Source organism: Sus scrofa, chromosome 5, assembly GCF_000003025.6.
Source record: "Sus scrofa isolate TJ Tabasco breed Duroc chromosome 5, Sscrofa11.1, whole genome shotgun sequence".
In the NCBI taxonomy this organism is placed as follows: domain Eukaryota; kingdom Metazoa; phylum Chordata; class Mammalia; order Artiodactyla; family Suidae; genus Sus; species Sus scrofa.
In genome coordinates, this window is record NC_010447.5 from 16,006,140 (window position 1) to 16,022,472 (window position 16,333).

The 16,333-nt window shown below is 54.6% G+C and overlaps 2 protein-coding genes and 1 long non-coding RNA gene across 4 annotated transcripts; 2 read left to right on the forward strand and 1 right to left on the reverse strand.

Annotated features, from left to right (window-relative positions):
• Window positions 739-2,391, reverse strand: LOC102163508. The gene is made up of 2 exons (XR_002343944.1): window positions 1,901-2,391; window positions 739-942 (listed from the first exon to the last, which is right to left on the reverse strand). It is a non-coding gene; the product is annotated as an uncharacterized LOC102163508 (long non-coding RNA).
• Window positions 2,040-15,537, forward strand: GPD1 (glycerol-3-phosphate dehydrogenase 1). 2 transcript variants are annotated; one of them, XM_021090918.1, is made up of 9 exons: window positions 2,040-2,391; window positions 2,882-3,059; window positions 3,891-4,031; window positions 4,632-4,770; window positions 5,076-5,188; window positions 5,863-6,096; window positions 6,584-6,690; window positions 7,637-11,317; window positions 15,125-15,537. In XM_021090918.1, the coding sequence occupies exons 1-8, from the start codon at window positions 2,351-2,353 to the stop codon at window positions 7,731-7,733; spliced, it is 1,050 nt and encodes a 349-aa protein (XP_020946577.1). In that variant the 5' UTR covers window positions 2,040-2,350; the 3' UTR covers window positions 7,734-11,317; window positions 15,125-15,537.
• Window positions 10,280-15,537, forward strand: LOC110260660 (cytochrome c oxidase assembly protein COX14). Its single transcript, XM_021091641.1, has 2 exons — window positions 10,280-10,415; window positions 15,125-15,537. Exon 2 carries the CDS (start codon window positions 15,133-15,135, stop codon window positions 15,304-15,306), a length of 174 nt encoding a protein of 57 aa, XP_020947300.1. The 5' UTR covers window positions 10,280-10,415; window positions 15,125-15,132; the 3' UTR covers window positions 15,307-15,537.

Here is a 16,333-nt window from a genome sequence, read left to right on the forward strand (position 1 = left end):
CATACGGGCCAGGGCTGAAGACGTTTGTGTTCTCGTGTCGGCTGTTCCTTAAGGCTCCACTTTCCCAACCCTGAGGGACGTTTCGGTCCCTCGGACTGGTGTGGCATGCTGTACTCACCCTCAGCGTTGTAGGCGACCAGCCCTTGTTGGCAGAACTGGCGAGACTTTGCTCAGGATTGGTTCCCATTAGTGGAAGCCTGAAATTCTGCAGTTCCCATCATGATAGGCCTGCTTCCCACCCAATGGCCCTGCTTTCCTCCTGTGTGCCATTACCTAGCTTGGTTGGCCCCAAGAAGAGGTTTTAGAAGCTGGGACGAGGGCAGCTTGTGGTTGCTAAATGGACTTTTGCCTCCATGGGTGTGGACACTCAGGTACCAAGGATGTAACTGTTGCCTCCAGTCTGGAATGTGGGGTTTATCAGACTTGAGTAGGGAGAGCAGAGAAGAGTGTGTGGGGGTGATAACTCGGAGTGGGAAAAATTGATGTCAAGGACATTGAAATGGCATCTGTTTTCACCCAGGCTAATTGCATGTGTAATGAATGGCTGATGAACCATTATTAATTTCAAGCAAATAATGTACGGTTTGCTCCTGGGAAAGGAGCTCCAGTAGTACAGATAACTTCCTGTGACAAGCCACTTCTGAATCTCTGCACACTCTTCATCCCTATATAAATGAACAAATTCTTTGTCTCCATAGCACGTAAAATGATTGTGGGGGTAAAGTGAGAGATGGAAGCGTCAGGCAAAAACAAGGGGTTATTTTATGCATAAACAGCCATCCTTTGGGGTTCTCATCCAGGGACAGAAGCATTCTTTCTCTCGTCCATCACCCGTAATCAGTGCTCCCAGCTGGCAGCCTGGCAGTGGCGCCTTTGTCGCAGGGCCAGGGCCATGGCGATGTGTGGTGGGAGGCTGGCTCTGTAGTAGGCACGCTTTTGTTCCTAAGAGAAAGAATTAACTACTGATTTCATGTTTGCCCCCTATCTGGGAACTCCCTGGCCAGGGGAGTAGAGTGTGCTGGGCGGTCCCTAGACCCAAGGAAACCATTTCTCCCCAGTCTTGACCTCAGGGCCCTTAGCCACTGGTTGCACTGAGTCTCCCCTCTGGCCCAGTGCTGAGCAGTGTTGCTGGAAACGTCCACTTGGCAGTTGGGCAAGCGGGAGGTCAGCATGTGAGCACACAATGGTGCCTGCCTTCTAGGCCAAGGTGCAGAGACAGCTGAGCGTCAGGGGCCTTTGCTCCACTCGCCACATCAGCCTCGAAACCAGAGCTCCCCCACTTAGCCAAACAGATGGCTGTGGGTGACAACGGAGAGCCCTGAACGGCTCAGCGTGTTCCTTCCACCCTCCCTCCCCCCAGACCACAGACCCTGCTCCCTCAGTTCCACTACCTGAGGCCACAGGTCCTGCCTCCCTCCCCCTTTCTGGCTTCTGCAATCTGGCCACTAACCTGAGGGCACCCCCAGCGTGGTAGCTTTGAGACCCAAGAAAGACGTGAAAGAAGCTCAAGACCTCAGGCACGGTGGACACGGGCCCTTTTCTCTCCTACCCTCCTCTTCCTGAAGCTTAGAGTTTGTGCAAGAACTGCGGGCCTCTTGGCACCAGGGCCTCCAACCTTGACCTTTCCCACCCTCCCTGCCTGGGAGGCGTTCAGGTAGGAACCCTGGAGGCGAGGAGAGGCCCATGGTGAGCCTTGTTTCTTGGGCTCACGAGTCTCTTCTTAGCCTTGGGCCGGACTGCCCTCCCCCCTTAGGGGGACCCACACCTACCCACCTCCCTCGCCCACAGCCCTGCGGTGGAGCTCGTGTGGGGCCAGTGACATGTGATCCCTGTCACTGCTAGAGGACAAACCTGTAGGTCAGTTGTGGGGTCCTGGGAGGACGTGTAGGGCGATTCCTACCTTGAAAAGCGAGCATCCCAGTATCCGCCGCGAGGACTGCATACAATTTATTCCAGTGCTGGGGACAGTCGGGAGGGAGGGGCACTGCTCGCTTGCTCCTTATCTGGGCTTGCTCTTGGCAGACCTCAAAACGAGACCATTGTGGGCAGGGAGGCGGGCGAGGGCCTGGGCTGGGGCCAAGGGGAGAAGCCGCCAGCACTGTCAGCTGGCAAACCTAAGGGAAAAGTAGCCTGGTCTCTGCCCCATCCCTGTTCCCCACCTGTCTCTCCCCTTTTCTCCCCCTTCCTGGGCTCTGCCAGACTCTCGGTCTCCCTGGGTGCCCGCCTCCTCATCCTCCCCTCGAGGGCGGGGCTTGGCTGCACCCACGTGTGTTGGAGTTATAGGCTCCCAGCCGGCGGGGAGCTGGGGAGAGGGGCACCCAGCTGGCGGCTCGGGCAGAGGAGCAGCACCATGACCGGCAAGAAAGTCTGCATTGTAGGCTCTGGCAACTGGTAAGCAGCTCTGTCAAGGAATGTGGGGGGGAGGGGTTCCCTCAAGTACACAGGAGGCTGGGGGCGGGGGAGGCTCGGTGGGCGGGAAATGCCTCCCCTCCCTGTGCCCCCCTGTTGCTCTCTTCTGTGCCTGACACGACAGACCGCGCCCAGACCTCCCCAGGCCCTTGACTTCTCCGGTAGCTGCACCTGTTCGCTTCGGAAAGGAAGCCTCCAGGGCACTCCCTGCCGGAGAAGCTGCTTGGGTTTGTGGGGAGGTGGAGATCAGGAGGCTGGCCCTTCAACCGCTGCAAAGTATGAGGGAGACTGGGTCTCCTTTCTACTGCTAGGTCACTAGAGACACTGTGTCACGGGGGAGGGGGTGACAAGGCAGGTGGCAAGGAAAACCTGGTGGCTGCTGATATCCTGAGCTGGAACTCTGCCCCCTCCCTGCCACCGTTCCTCCCTCATGCCCCCATTCCTCCGCTTTCTGTGCTCCCCTTCCTGCCAGGGGCTCAGCCATCGCCAAGATCGTGGGTGGCAATGCAGGCCGGCTGGCACACTTTGACCCACGGGTGACGATGTGGGTGTTTGAGGAAGACGTGGGGGGCAGAAAGCTGACAGAGATCATCAACACACAGCATGAGAACGTCAAATACCTGCCAGGGCACAAGCTGCCCCCCAACGTGGTGAGCCTCAACAGCCCCAAGGAGGGGAGAGGGGAATGGAGGGGGTGCTTCCTGCTGGGAGGTGGCCATGTCACATGCCACCTGGCCTTTGGAAGCATCTCAGAGGGCTACTCCAGGCACAGGACATCCCTGTGCACAGCCCCAAACTGTTCCCCGGGGGACTTCCTGGGACAGGAGAACCTGAATGGATCCCCTGCAGCTCCACCCCACCCCATGAGCTCCCATGCAGGACAGGGAGGGGGAGAGGATGAGGAAGATGGTCTCCATGGCAACCAAAGACAGGTCCTCTGGCTCCCAGACTGGGGGTCTGGGTAGTGCCCGCCTCGGGCTCTAATCCTGTTACTCATTCACTGGGTTATTAGCAGATGTGGAAGCTGCTCCTTGGACTTGAGGTCTTTGGTCAAATCCATGTGGCCGACTCCCCACCTGGAAAGTGGGAGCGGGCACAGCTGGGCGACTGGCGTCTTCCCTTCTCAGCTGGAGGCTCTGAGGAGCAGGATGATGAAATCTCACTTGGCCTCTTCCTCCTGCCCAAGCCCAGACCTCCTTTGGCCTCCCTCACTGTCCCCCAGCCAAGGGCTAGGAGAGCGCTGTGCTGGGACGAGGTCTCCGGGAGTCCTCAAGTGTCCAGGACAGCTGGGACTGAGGGAATGATGGCTCAGGGGACGGAATAGTGTCTCCTTTCTCTAAGTTCAGCCCTTCCAAATTCAACCCTCAATCTGCCCTTCCTTCTCCCCCACCAGCCTCACTCTTTGGCTCCTAGATCTCCTGGATGGGGCTCCACAGGGGCTAGAACTCTGTCAGGCCTCTGAGCACTGGTCACCCCCACAGGTGGCTGTCCCAGATGTGGTCCAGGCCTCAGCGGATGCTGACATCCTGATCTTTGTGGTGCCACATCAGTTCATCGGCAAGATCTGTGATCAGCTCAAGGGCCACCTGAAGGCAGATGCCATCGGCCTATCTCTTATTAAGGTGCCTGGGACACCTTCATGTGGATGGGGGTGCAGCTAACTGTTGCGGGGCTCAGGGTGGGCGAAGTGAGACAAACAAAACGGCAGGAGGAGGCCAGGCGTTTTCTGGAGAGAGGAGAGGAGTGGGCTTTGGGGAGACTTGAGAAACAGTCAGATGCTCAGGGCTGCTGGGAAGGGGAGTTGGTTGGGGAGCAGGTAAGAGGTCAGCCCGGAGGCGAATAGCTTGAGGAGTTTAGGGGCGTACAAGGGGTGTCTGGGGGGTATGAGAGGCAGGCTGGTCTGAGGGGTGGAGGAGGGAAGTTGCTTCGGAGCACTGGCTGGGATGGGAGCTGCTCTGGGCTGCTCGGGGCTGGGCTGTTGAGTGGTGGAGGGAAGACATCGCCTTGTAGAAGCGGGCTGTGGAAGGAGAGTTTTCAGATGGACTCATTTTTGCACGCTCTCTGCCCTCCTCCCAGCAAGCTCCGGCTGGCTTGGAGGAAGGGGGGGACCTTTGGGGACAGACACTGATGAACCGTGAATTTGGTCGGGGCAGGATTTCTGGGTGGGAAGCCCTCAGGCTGGGGAGGAAAGGCCCCTGGCCCGAGCTTCATCCTGTGCCCAGGGGGTAGACGAGGGCCCCGACGGGCTGAAGCTCATCTCTGAAGTGATTGGGGAGCGCCTTGGCATCCCCATGAGCGTGCTGATGGGGGCCAACATTGCCAATGAGGTGGCTGATGAGAAGTTCTGTGAGACAACCATCGGTGAGTCACCCCCCCCCCACCACCACCTGCATACGTAATGCACCTCCACTCCAGTGACACCCCCTTCCCAAGCTCTGTTCCCAGCCCACCTCTCATACCCCCCAGGGATCTCTCATACACCCCCCAAGCCCTCCCACTTAGCCATCTTCTCTTCACAAGGCAGGTGAAGGAAGAAGACCCCAACATCCAGGTGAAGGAGGATTGGGGGCCCCCCCTACAGAAAGAGCTGTAGGGCCTGCTGAGAGCAGGTGCGGGAAGAAGAGCCAAGAGTCCCCTCTTAAAGACTCACCCCCTCCCCACTTTAGGCTGCAAGGACCTGGCCCAGGGACAGCTTCTGAAGGAGTTGATGCAGACACCCAATTTCCGTGTCACGGTGGTGCAGGAGGTGGACACAGTAGAGATCTGCGGGGCCTTAAAGGTGAGGGGGTGCAGAGGCGGCTCTGGGGTGGAGGGAAGGTGCCGAAGAGGGCCCCGCTCAGCGGGCCAAGGCTGCTCCTTCTCCAGGCTCTTGTTTGCGGGCAGTTGCTCCTCACACAGGGGAAGAACTACAGAAGCGAGGCCGGGCTCACACAGGCCTGCCAGTGACTCAGCATCACATTGGGCTCCCTTCTTCCTTTCCCCTCTGGCCCCTGTGGGACACCCCTCTCCTGGCTCCAAGGGCTGGTCGGGGGGAGGGGGAGGGTGCCCGGGGGAGGGGAGCACCCAGGCTAATGGGAGATAAGATATCCAGGACACCCAGACAGACTCATGGCTGTGACTCTGGATCCTGGATGGAGCTCTGGACGGCTATCAGGGACACAGAACAAAGAACAGTCATAGATGGGAGAGCGGGCTAGGCAGAAGACTGGCTTTCAGGAAAAGTCCTCAAGAGGGGAGTACAGGGCAGGGTTGGGGAGCCAGGAAGCACCAGCTCGGGCTAAAAGAAGGCGGTACAGCAGCAAGTGGGAAAGCCAAGAGATGGAAAGAGTTGAGGAGCTGACTTATTCAGTGGACACGTCGTGGTTGATGGAAGGAGCTGAGGCAGGTGCTGAGGGCTCCAAGTGGGGCCTGCGGGAGGGGATCCTTTCTCACCCATGACTTCACTCCCCAAAGAATATAGTGGCCGTGGGGGCTGGCTTCTGTGATGGGCTGGGCTTTGGCGACAACACCAAGGCGGCGGTGATCCGACTGGGGCTCATGGAGATGATTGCCTTCGCCAAGCTCTTCTGCCACGGCCCCGTGTCCTCCGCCACCTTCCTGGAGAGCTGCGGCATCGCCGACCTCATCACGACCTGTTACGGAGGGCGGAACCGCAAGGTGGCCGAGGCCTTCGCCCGCACAGGAAAGGTGGGCCCCCGGGGAGAATGGAGAACAGAGGGTGGGCCCTGCTGCAGGTGTCAAGGCAGAGGAACCAGGCTTGAGGCATCTCTTGGGCACAAACGTTAAGATTGTTGTGAACATGGAGTTCCCGCCGTGGCTCAGTGGGTTATGAACCTGCCTAGTATCCATGAGGTCACAGGTTTGATCCCTGGCCTCGCTCAGTGGGTTAAGGATCCAGCATTGCTGTGAGCTGTGGTGTAGGTCACAGATGTGGCTCGGATCCTGTGTTGCTGTGGCCGTAGTGTAGGCTGGCAGCTGCAGCTCTGATTCGATCCCTAGCCTGGGAATTTCCATATGCCACTGGTATGGCCCTAAGAAGAGAATTTAAAAAAAGATTGTTGTGCACCTTCCTAGCCTTTCTTTCCCTTTAAGACCCCACCTCCTGCTGGAGCCCCCGACTCCATCCCACACTGGCCTCTCTCATTTCCATCCGCCTGTCCTGTTTTCTTCACAGTCCATTGAGCAGCTGGAGAAAGAGATGCTGAATGGACAGAAGCTGCAGGGGCCCCAGACAGCCCAGGAGCTGCACAGCATCCTCCAGCACAAGGGCCTGGTGGACAAGTAAGGGTCTGTCCAGCCCCATGGACGGAGAGAACCAGGGCCGGAAGTGCTGTCCCCGCTCAGCATCTTCCTGAACCCTCTACAATCTGTGAAGTGGGTGGAGAGGAAAATGTTATCTTATGTTTACAGACAGAGCCTGGAGCTTAGAGAGGGTCTGGTGTGCCCACTGTCCCCCAGCTCGTTCATTGTCTTTGAATTCTTTCCAGTCTGGTGCTCTTTGCACCATGTGGCGCAGCCCCTCCGCATGGCCTCCCCTCTGTCTGTCCTCCTTGTCCTCAGCTGTGGGCGTGGACAGGAGCAGGCCCCTCTGACTGTCCTGCCTCTCTGTCCATCACCCCCAGTCTAAGCCGTCCCCCAAGGCCAAACCTTCTGCCCCCTGAATCCTGTCCTGGGTGCTGAGGTATGAGGAAGAGGCCAGGTCGCTTCGAGGTGCTCCTTTTCAGGGAGCACAAAGACAGCTGGGGTGATTGGCTGAGCAGAGCAGAGCTCCGCTGATCTGATAAAGAATCCTAGAGGAAGAGAGCATGAGACAGACTCAGAAGATCAGCTCACGGCGGGTCAGGGTAGAGCCTCCTGGTAAAGGGAGCAGCCTGGGCAAGAGGATGGGAAGAAGGAAACTGGCATTTATTGAGCACAGTCGTTTCACTACTTGTTAGAGTGGCTTCTTTTTCCAGTTGATGCTATTGAGGTTCAGAGAGGTTAAGTGGCTTGCCTGAAGTTCATGCCAGGGAGTCAGGCAGGCAAGTTCACTGGGATAGTCAGCAGGGCATTAAAAACCTGACCCTGAAACCCAGGGCTAGGAAATTGAAACTCTCTGGACATTGAGAGCCAGAGTCTGCCTGAGCTGGAAGGTGGCAGAGTGGGGAGTGGAGGGCTGGGGGGGATGGGGAGCAGAGGGTTGGGGCGACGCCTGGAGGCCAAGCTGGGTCTGTCCTCCCCACTCTAGGTTCCCTCTGTTCATGGCTGTGTACAAGATATGCTACGAGAACCACCCAGTCAGTGAGTTCATCTGCTGCCTGCAGAATCATCCAGAACATAGCTGAGCGGTGCTGGGGCTGAGGCCAGGCAGCCTCTTTACACCAATGGAGACAGGCAGAAGCTTGGGGTGCCTGGCCAACAGGATCTCTGGGACTCCACACGGAGGAGCCTCTTCTCAGCTTCTCACCGGAGGACAGGAGGCTGGGGCCCAGCTACCTGCCTGGAGATCCTGAAGCACCAAGCAGCCCGCAGCCTCTTGCCGCCACATCTCACCAGAAATGGAGTTGCCTGGTCCCTCTCTGGCTGTGGGGAGGGGCAGACTCAAGCCCAGCTCTGGCTGCTTTGAGTATGTGGGGGGAGCGGGGCGGGGGAAGCAGGGAGGCAAGGCAACGGCCGTCCACTGCTGCCTCACACAGACCAGGAGTCCTGTCCCCAAGCCCAGTTACTGGCTAAAGAAGTACCTCAGCTGCAAGAGGGATGAGGCAAAGGCTGCCAGGGAGGGGTCCGGGCTTTTGAGCTGACTCAAGCCCCAGGGACCCCTTTGCTCTGACCTCTGCCAGGCCCCACATGGCATCAATGAATCTCAGTGTTTGTTAACAAAATACAAAGATCTCAAACAACCCGCTTCTAGCTTCTCCTAGCAACATCTGCGTCCTCAGAAACCTCTGGTCATCCTCTTCCCCCCTCCCCCCAGCTGCCCTGGCACCAGAGTTGCTGCCATGCTGGCATCTCTGGCTGTGGGGCATGTCGCCCTCCCCCAGGGACTTCCCGGGACCTAGTTCTTTGCCAGCCCCTCCCACCATGGCTGACCTTTCCAAGGCTCTCTCGCCTCCTCGCCAGCACCCTCTTTGGAGGGCAGGAACTTAATCTGCTGACAGAGCTACACCATTTCATAGCCGGCTCAGATCACTCTGCTCCGTGACCTTTGTACCTACGCTGCCTCCCTTCTCAGGAGCTCCAGTCGGGGGAGGCGTCGGTTGGGTCCCTCCTGCTGCTATCTCCCCAGGACATCTCGGACCCACCTCTTACCCCCTCCCAAACTCTACCTAATTCTCAGCTGCCCCCAGAGCACCAGGGCAGCTAGCCAGCTCTAGTATCAGGAGACCAAGGGACCGGAGTGCGTAATGGAGGGTGATCAGGTCCCCATGTGGGTGTCCTAATTCCAAAGCCAACTCTCCTTTGTCACCTGAAGGCCTTCTTTTGAGGTATTGACAACTTCACCACCTCAGGAGCTGGGAAACTCATGGAGGAGGAAAAAATTCAAACCATTCTACCTCCTGGGGTGAGGGGGGAAAAAATGGGAAGGGGAGGAGGGAGTGGGGTGTGCTTGGCACTGACCTTGCTCCAGGATGGAATGGCAGCAGGGGAATGTCACAGGTCAGCAGCCTGGGCCCCTGGCTATGAATAGCGACCAAAGGCGCCTGGCCATCCAGCAAAGGGTCTCAGCTGCCTGGGTGGCGGCACCTGGCACACTGTGACTGGCCAGCATTATGTTAACCCTTCCTAAGTCCCCGAGAAACCGGGCAGGGAGGCTCCTCTCAGCCCCTAGCCCTTGAGAAGTCAGTCTTAGCAGTGAAGGGCAGAGCTGCCTGGGGGGGCACAGTCACTCCAGAGGTGGCTGGGATCTAGAGCTGCCTCCCCAGGAAGTCAAAGTCAAGACGGAAAGACAGCTCCCTTCCCTAGGCTGCAGCTGCGACCCTCTTAGATAGTCAAAAACCTCTGCCTACTTTTGCTTGCTTACTCCTCAGTTAACAGAATCTCAGGCCTTCGCATCAGGCCCACTTGTCTACCCAATAAAGTGTTTTTTCCAGAAACAAGTTGGAGAAGGGCGCTTGAGTGCATGCGTGCAGCGTCAGTGCAGATCACTGCATGTATGTTTTCACTCATAGGGTAAGAAAAATGAAAATGGAAAGAAAGCCATCTTCCATCTCCCCAGCCACTCCCGGCCCCTAGCAGGGGTCCCCCCATTCCCCTAAACGGCACTCCCTCCCATCCTCTTCCTGGCACTTCTCTGGGGCTTATCAAGCCGCCTGCAAGCGAGGAGGTCACAAACGGGTGAAACGTTATGGAGATTCGACCCTCGTGCCCACTTCGTGGCCATGGCCAAAGCTGCCGTAAAGCTTGCGGTTCGGGTCGGACTCCTACCTGGGCTCTGCTGAAGCCTGGCCGCGGAGAAAAGAGCAACTCCAGGCTCCAGGGGGCGCGCAGCCCTCCAGGGGGCTGGCACCGAGAGAACCTACCTAGCTACCGGAGACGTCACCGCGCCGTAGGCTGGGGATTGGCTGGCTGGCTCTCTCTGAGACGGAGTTTTAGATCGTCTTTTCTGTCATGACTAAGTAGTATTCTAAAAGTTCCAGTTCCAGAGCTTGGATCTCCAAAGACCCTTTCTCAGTGGAGAATGACTACAACCCCCAGAAATCAACTGGCCTGAGAGGAAGGCTCGTCTGAGGATGCGTAGTAAGGACGGCTGACCCGGAAACCGGAAGTTCAGAGGAGGCAGCCAGCCGGAGTTGCGGCCTGCGCGGGCTACCGCCTCGGTAGGCGGAGTTATGCTGAGTCTGAAGCTTAGAGGGTAAGCGGGTCGCGTGGGAGGGAGAAAGGCGGCGCTCTGCACCAATAGCACCTCAGCGTTCAGAGTGGTTTCTGGGCCGTTACCCTCGCTCGTCTGGTCGTGGGCGCAGCTTCCGGCTGCGTTGGGAGGTCGTGCGGCTGGAGGACTCGAACCCAGAGGGAGCGGCAGCATTCAGGTACGCCGTCCGCCAGGCCCTAGTGGGGGCTTCCTATCTGCCTGGGCGCGCCTGCTCGGGCCGGCCTTTGCTTACCGCATCCTCACGCCCAGTCTTCGGGCTTCCGTACTCTGCGCGGCGGACCGCGCCGCTGGCAGCCCGGCAAGCTCCTTGGGGCCGTAGGTTCCTGTCAGACCCTGACTCCCACCGTGCGTCTTGGCCCTCTGCGCTCCGACTCCGACTCCAGTAGCTCTGACCCCTTCTCGTCTCGCAGAGCGCTGCGCCCTGAAATGCAGCTTTTCCAGGCACTCTTCGTGCGTATTGATAATCTGGCTCCACTCCTTTGCGGCTTTCTATGCCTGGGATGCTCTCCCTGTCCCTCCTCTACTGGTGTAAATCTTGCCCCTCCCCAAATGACAGCTGCCCCCACCCCCCACCTTTCTGCTAACTTATCTTGAGCCCACACCTTGTCTCTGAACTCTCAACGTGCCTCTTTTCTGGTCGCCGCCGTCTTGTACTTTGTCTAACAGGGTTTGAGATGCAGAGTTTATCCCCATCAGATCATAATCTACTTTGAGACAGAAGCCGCGTTCTCTGCGGCTTTCATAGCACGAATAAAAGGTAGACAGCTAAGTGAGTAAATCTAAGCGGAGGTGGCTGGACCCATTTGAGGAAATGAGTTTTCCGGAGGAGAAGCTTGAACCTTGAGGGCACAACATGTTTAGGCGGCAGGAAAGGAGAGAAAAGCCATATAACCTTTGCACGTTGTATTTCCACAGTGGCTCTCATTTTCTTTTCCCTGTTTTTCTGAGACCTTCCCTTTAACCCCATAAGAGACCCAGCCTTGAGCTTTATTAGGGAAACGGATGTCCTTCAGGTGAGAATGTTCTCCAGCTGACCTCAAGTTTTCTTCATTTCCAAAGGTAATCCTTGTATCTCCTTATCAGTAAGCAAGACAACTAGGATTTACTTGACTTTATTACCTTCTCAAGCTGCTGCCCTATCATTCGCATTCCCTTAACCAGGAAATCACAAGAATACTGACTCAAATCTTTGGGTGTTCCTGTCGTGGCACAGTGGAAACAAATCCGACTAGGAACCTTGAGGTTGCAGGTTCGATCCCTGGCCTTGCTCAGTGGGTTAAGGATCTGGCTTTGCCAAGAACTGTGGTGTAGGTCGCAGATGCAGTTGCAGCTGGGATCCCTCGTTGCTGTGGCTGTGGCACAGGCCGGCAGCTACAGCTCCAACTCACCCCTTAGGCTGGGAACCTCCATATGCCACAGGTGTGGCCCTGAAAGGAAAAAGAAGAAAAAAAATAGAAGTTCAAGGACAGCCATGCTTCCCACAGGGGCTTCATGGCTCATTGCTATTAAAAGAAAAAAAAGGAAATCTTTGGGGTGAGAGAAGGGGTTTTGATCCTTCGAATAATCTGTTTCTCTCTGTCCTAGAAAATTGCGTAGACACATAAACCTTGGGGAATGGGGTTCGTGGGCCTGCTGGGGCCCTGGCTAAGAATCTATTCTTTCTACTTAATACCTGTTCCAGTTTGGTGCATTAAATTGACTTCTGGCCTAGGTTTACCTGTGACCTAGTCACCTATTTCTATCCAGTGATTCTATCAGATTAATTTTTATGGCCACTTAACTCTGCAGTAGTATTTCTTAGTTTTCATTCTGGTCCAGTAAGTACACCCAAAAGATACAGCAGTGATTTTCAACCGCTGTTGTAGTTAAATGAAAAAGCACCCCAGATGTTTCTGGAATTTCCTACCTGTATTCCTAATTTTTTTTTTTTTTGTAAGCTTTTTAGGGCTGCACCTGTAGCATATGGAAGTTCCCAGGCTAAGGGTCGAATCTGGAGCTACAGCTGCTGGCCTACGCCACAGCCACAGCCACTCGAGATCCTTAACCCACTGAAGGAGGTCAGGGACGGAACCTGCAACCTTATGGTTGGTTCCTAGTCAGATTCGTTTCTGCTGCGCCAGGACAGGAACTCCCTCCCTAATTGTTTTCCTTTTTCAAACTGGCGTTCCCTTGGCTTCTCTGGTTTTATCCTCTGTTTTGATGTCACTTGTTATTTCCATCTGCATCTGTGGCCTAGCCTTGCTCCCAAGAGCTGTTCCACATTTGCATATCCATCTGCCTGATGAACATCATCACATGAATATTGTATTGAGCACCTTTTTTGGCCACCCCATGCCATATGGAACTCTGGGCCAAGGATGAGATCAGATCAGATCCGAACTACAGTTACTGCCCACGCTGCAGCTGTGGCAGTGCTGGATTCTATAACTCACTGTGCCTGGGTGGGGATCAAACCTGTGTCCTGGTGCTGCAGAGATGCTGCCAATCCCCTTGCACCACAGCAGGAACTCCTTTATTGAGCATCTTAATTTTTTTTCTTTTTTGGCCACCCTGCGGCATATGGAATTCCCAGGCCAGGGATCAGATCTGAGCGGCAGTCGCCACCTAAGCCACAGGTGCGGCAACACCGAATCCCAGTGTGCTGGGCCGGGGATCGCACCTGTGTCTCAGTGCTCCCAAGACTGAGGATCCTGTTGCTCGTCAGTGGGAACTCCTTGAGCATCTGGATTTTAACATGTCTAGTTCATGATCTTCTTGACTGACACCGCCACTGTCATCCGCAGACATAGCAACACACGTGTTTCTTCTTTATTTCTATTAACAGTCTCACTCCTTCAAGTTTCCTAATTTGTTAGCTTAGAGATATTTTTCAGCTTTGCCCTAATCTGTTCGTTTAATTATCCTTGTTCTGCTTCCAGAATAATTTCTGCATCTGTCTTCTCCTTTTCTACTGCCCTGCCTTAGCTTGAGGTCTGTGAAGAGTTTTTGTTAATTTGAGAATAGGAAAATAGGATAAATCTCACGTTAGCTTAGACAAGAGGGAGTTCCCATTATGGTGCAGGGGAAATGAGTCTGAATAGTATTCATGAGGATGTGGGTTCAATCCCTGGCCTCACTCAGTGGGTTAAGGATCTAGCATTGCCATGAGCTGTGGTATATAGGCTGGCAGCTGTAGCTCCAATTCGACCCCTAGCCTGGGAGCTTCTGTATGCCACTGATGTGGCCCTAAAAAAGCAAAATAAATAAATAAAATTTAAACAAAAGGAGGAAGGTTCTAGAAAAATTGCGTCTGTCAGATCTTCTGTCACTCCTAGGCGAGATGTACCACCCTATTTCCAGCCCTGAGAAAAGGTGGACCTGTAACTGGTTAGCATCTGCCCAGTGTCATGTGGGCCAGGAGGAGAAAGAATAAGTGGGAGCGCGGTTGAAGGCTGCAGGGTCTCTGCTGGCAGCCCATTAATTACCTTAGTGTCCTGCTCTGATTGTATGGTGTTTTTTTACTGTCTCCTATCATTCTTTCAGATCTCAGATAACCCGAATAGAACCCTGACTTGTCTTCACCCTGTGCCATTTGGTTTCCTTCCTCTGACCTTATTTATTGTCACTTTTCACAGTCCTTTGGAATTATGATTCAAGGAAGGTGTGCCTCAGCTCAGTGTGGGATCTGCCCTTAAGGACTGGCTCAAAGGCAGTGTTCAGCCCTTGGGACTATTTTTTTTTGTCTTTTGTCTTTTTAGGGCTGCACCCAAAGCACACGGAGGTTCCCAGGCTGGGGGGTCTATCGAGCTACAGCTGCCGGCCTACACCAGAGCCGTAGCAACACTTAATGTCTCACACTACTCCTGACCCCACCCCTCAACCAGCTAATCCCAAGCTTTTCTTCTTTCAAACTCTTGACTTTTAAGGAACGTATTCTCATTAACTTCAGTCAGTCTTTCAATTTTTAATTCCCTCAATAGAGGGGAGCCTAAGAATACAATCATAGTTCCAAATTCAGGAACATTTTGTTTAAAATGAGAGATTCCCATTCTAAACTTTTTCTTTCTCTTGTTCTCTATCTCATAACAGTTAAATTAGAAGTAATTTATCTGGAGTTCCCGTCGTGGCGCAGTGGTTAACGAATCCAACTAGGAACCGTGAGGTTGCGGGTTCGGTCCCTGCCCTTGCTCAGTGGGTTGATGATCTGGCGTTGCTGTGAGCTGTGGTGTAGGTTGCAGACGCGGCTCGGATCCCTCGTTGCTGTGGCTCTGGCGTAGGCCAGTGGCTACAGTGCTGATTGGACCCCTAGCCTGGGAACCTCCATATGCCGCGAGAGCGGCCCAAAGAAATAGCAAAAAGACAAAAAAAAAAAAAAAAAAGAAGTAATTTATCTCCAAGGGGGAGGGAGGGAAGAGTGGGAGGGACTGAGAATTTGGGGTTAGTAGATGCAAACTATTACATTTAGAATGGATGAGCAGGAGTTCCCTTCGTGGCACGGTGGTTAATGAATCCGACTAGGAACCATGGGTTAAGGATCCTAGCCTGGGAACGCCATGTGCTACGGGAGCGGCCCTAGAAAAGGCAAAAAGACAAAAACAAAAAAACCCCTCACTGGATCTTTAACCCACTGAGCAAGGCCAGGGATCGAACCCACAACCTCATGGTTCCTAGTTGGATTCATTAACCACTGTGCCACTACGGGAACTCCTGACTTGCCCTTTGGAATGTTGGAGTTCCCAAACAGTATCTTCCATATATGTAGGGGCCATTCAGAACGGAGTGCAGGCAGACTCAGCAGGATGCAGAAGTTATGGAACGGCCTTAAACAGGGACGTGGGCTGGCAATGAAGCCTTATCCTCTGGTCTAAGTCCAGTCTGTCTTTGTAGGGGACATCATGCCAACTGCCAAGCAACTGGCTGACATTGGCTACAAGACCTTCTCCACCTCCATGATGCTCCTCACCGTGTATGGGGGCTACCTCTGCAGCGTCCGGGCCTACCATTACTTCCAGCGGCGCAGCTCCCGGCGCCAGGCTGCGGAAGAGCAGAAGACCTCGGGAGTCCCCTAGGAGCAGGGACGTTTTTCTTGAGCAGAGAGGCCTGAGGCATGCTATGGAAAGACCTCACCTGCAGTCATTTCTGAGTCAAGAGGACTAGAGCCTTAATGGTTTCTGAACTCTGCTGGGAGAAAGTGCCCATGTTTTTCTCTGGTGCCGTCAGTTTGGAGAGGCTGGCTGTCAAGTCACAGCAGGAATGGGAGGGTGAGGCACACCTACAGACATTAAATGTTTTGCCCCGTCTGTGCGTGTTTTTGTTTACTTAAATAGAGTATGGACCACAGAGCTGGGAGCTTGACTACCAATTTTCTAATCACAGGCCAAACTTCCATATCTTGAGCTCTTAACACCCACAAAGTGGGGGATATACAGTTTTAGGAATAGTAATCTCTCAACTTTCAGGATCTCAGAGAAAAGACTATCCCTGTATCTGCATAAATTCTCTGAAAAGACTGTAAAGACCAAAGCTCTTTTGGAGCTCCCTTGTGGCTCAGAGGGTTAAGGCTCTAGCATGGTCACTGCTGTGGCTCTGGTTACAGCTGTGACATGGATTTGACCCCTGGCCTAGATTCTGCATGCCACAGGTGAGGCCAAAAAAAAAAAAAAAAAAAAAAAGACAAAGTTCCTTTTTGGTCAGGGACCATTCCTGGACCACTACTGTGTCCAGGCGATGGGATGCTCTGGCCAGTACTGCCACGCGTGCACCTCCGATTAGGGAGGAAGAGGCCTTGTGTAACAGCTGTATCAGAGCGCAGAGCGGAGAAGGGAGAGGTCTCGAAATGAAGGGCTGCTGGGCAGCCTGTAGTCATGTAGTCCATCTCCTTAAGCGCGGTGGGTCCAGTCTTAGCACCCGGGGCGATTCCTCACTGAATCACTGCAGGTGTTATTGCCGCGTTGTGAAGAGGATTTGAAAGAAAACAGTGCATTCCAGGTAAAACCCAACTACAGATTCTTGCCACCATCTCCTTTTGGGCTTTGAGGCTTATTTGCGTCATTCTTGGTGATCTTGGACACCTGTCCTCTCTCATGTGCACTCAGC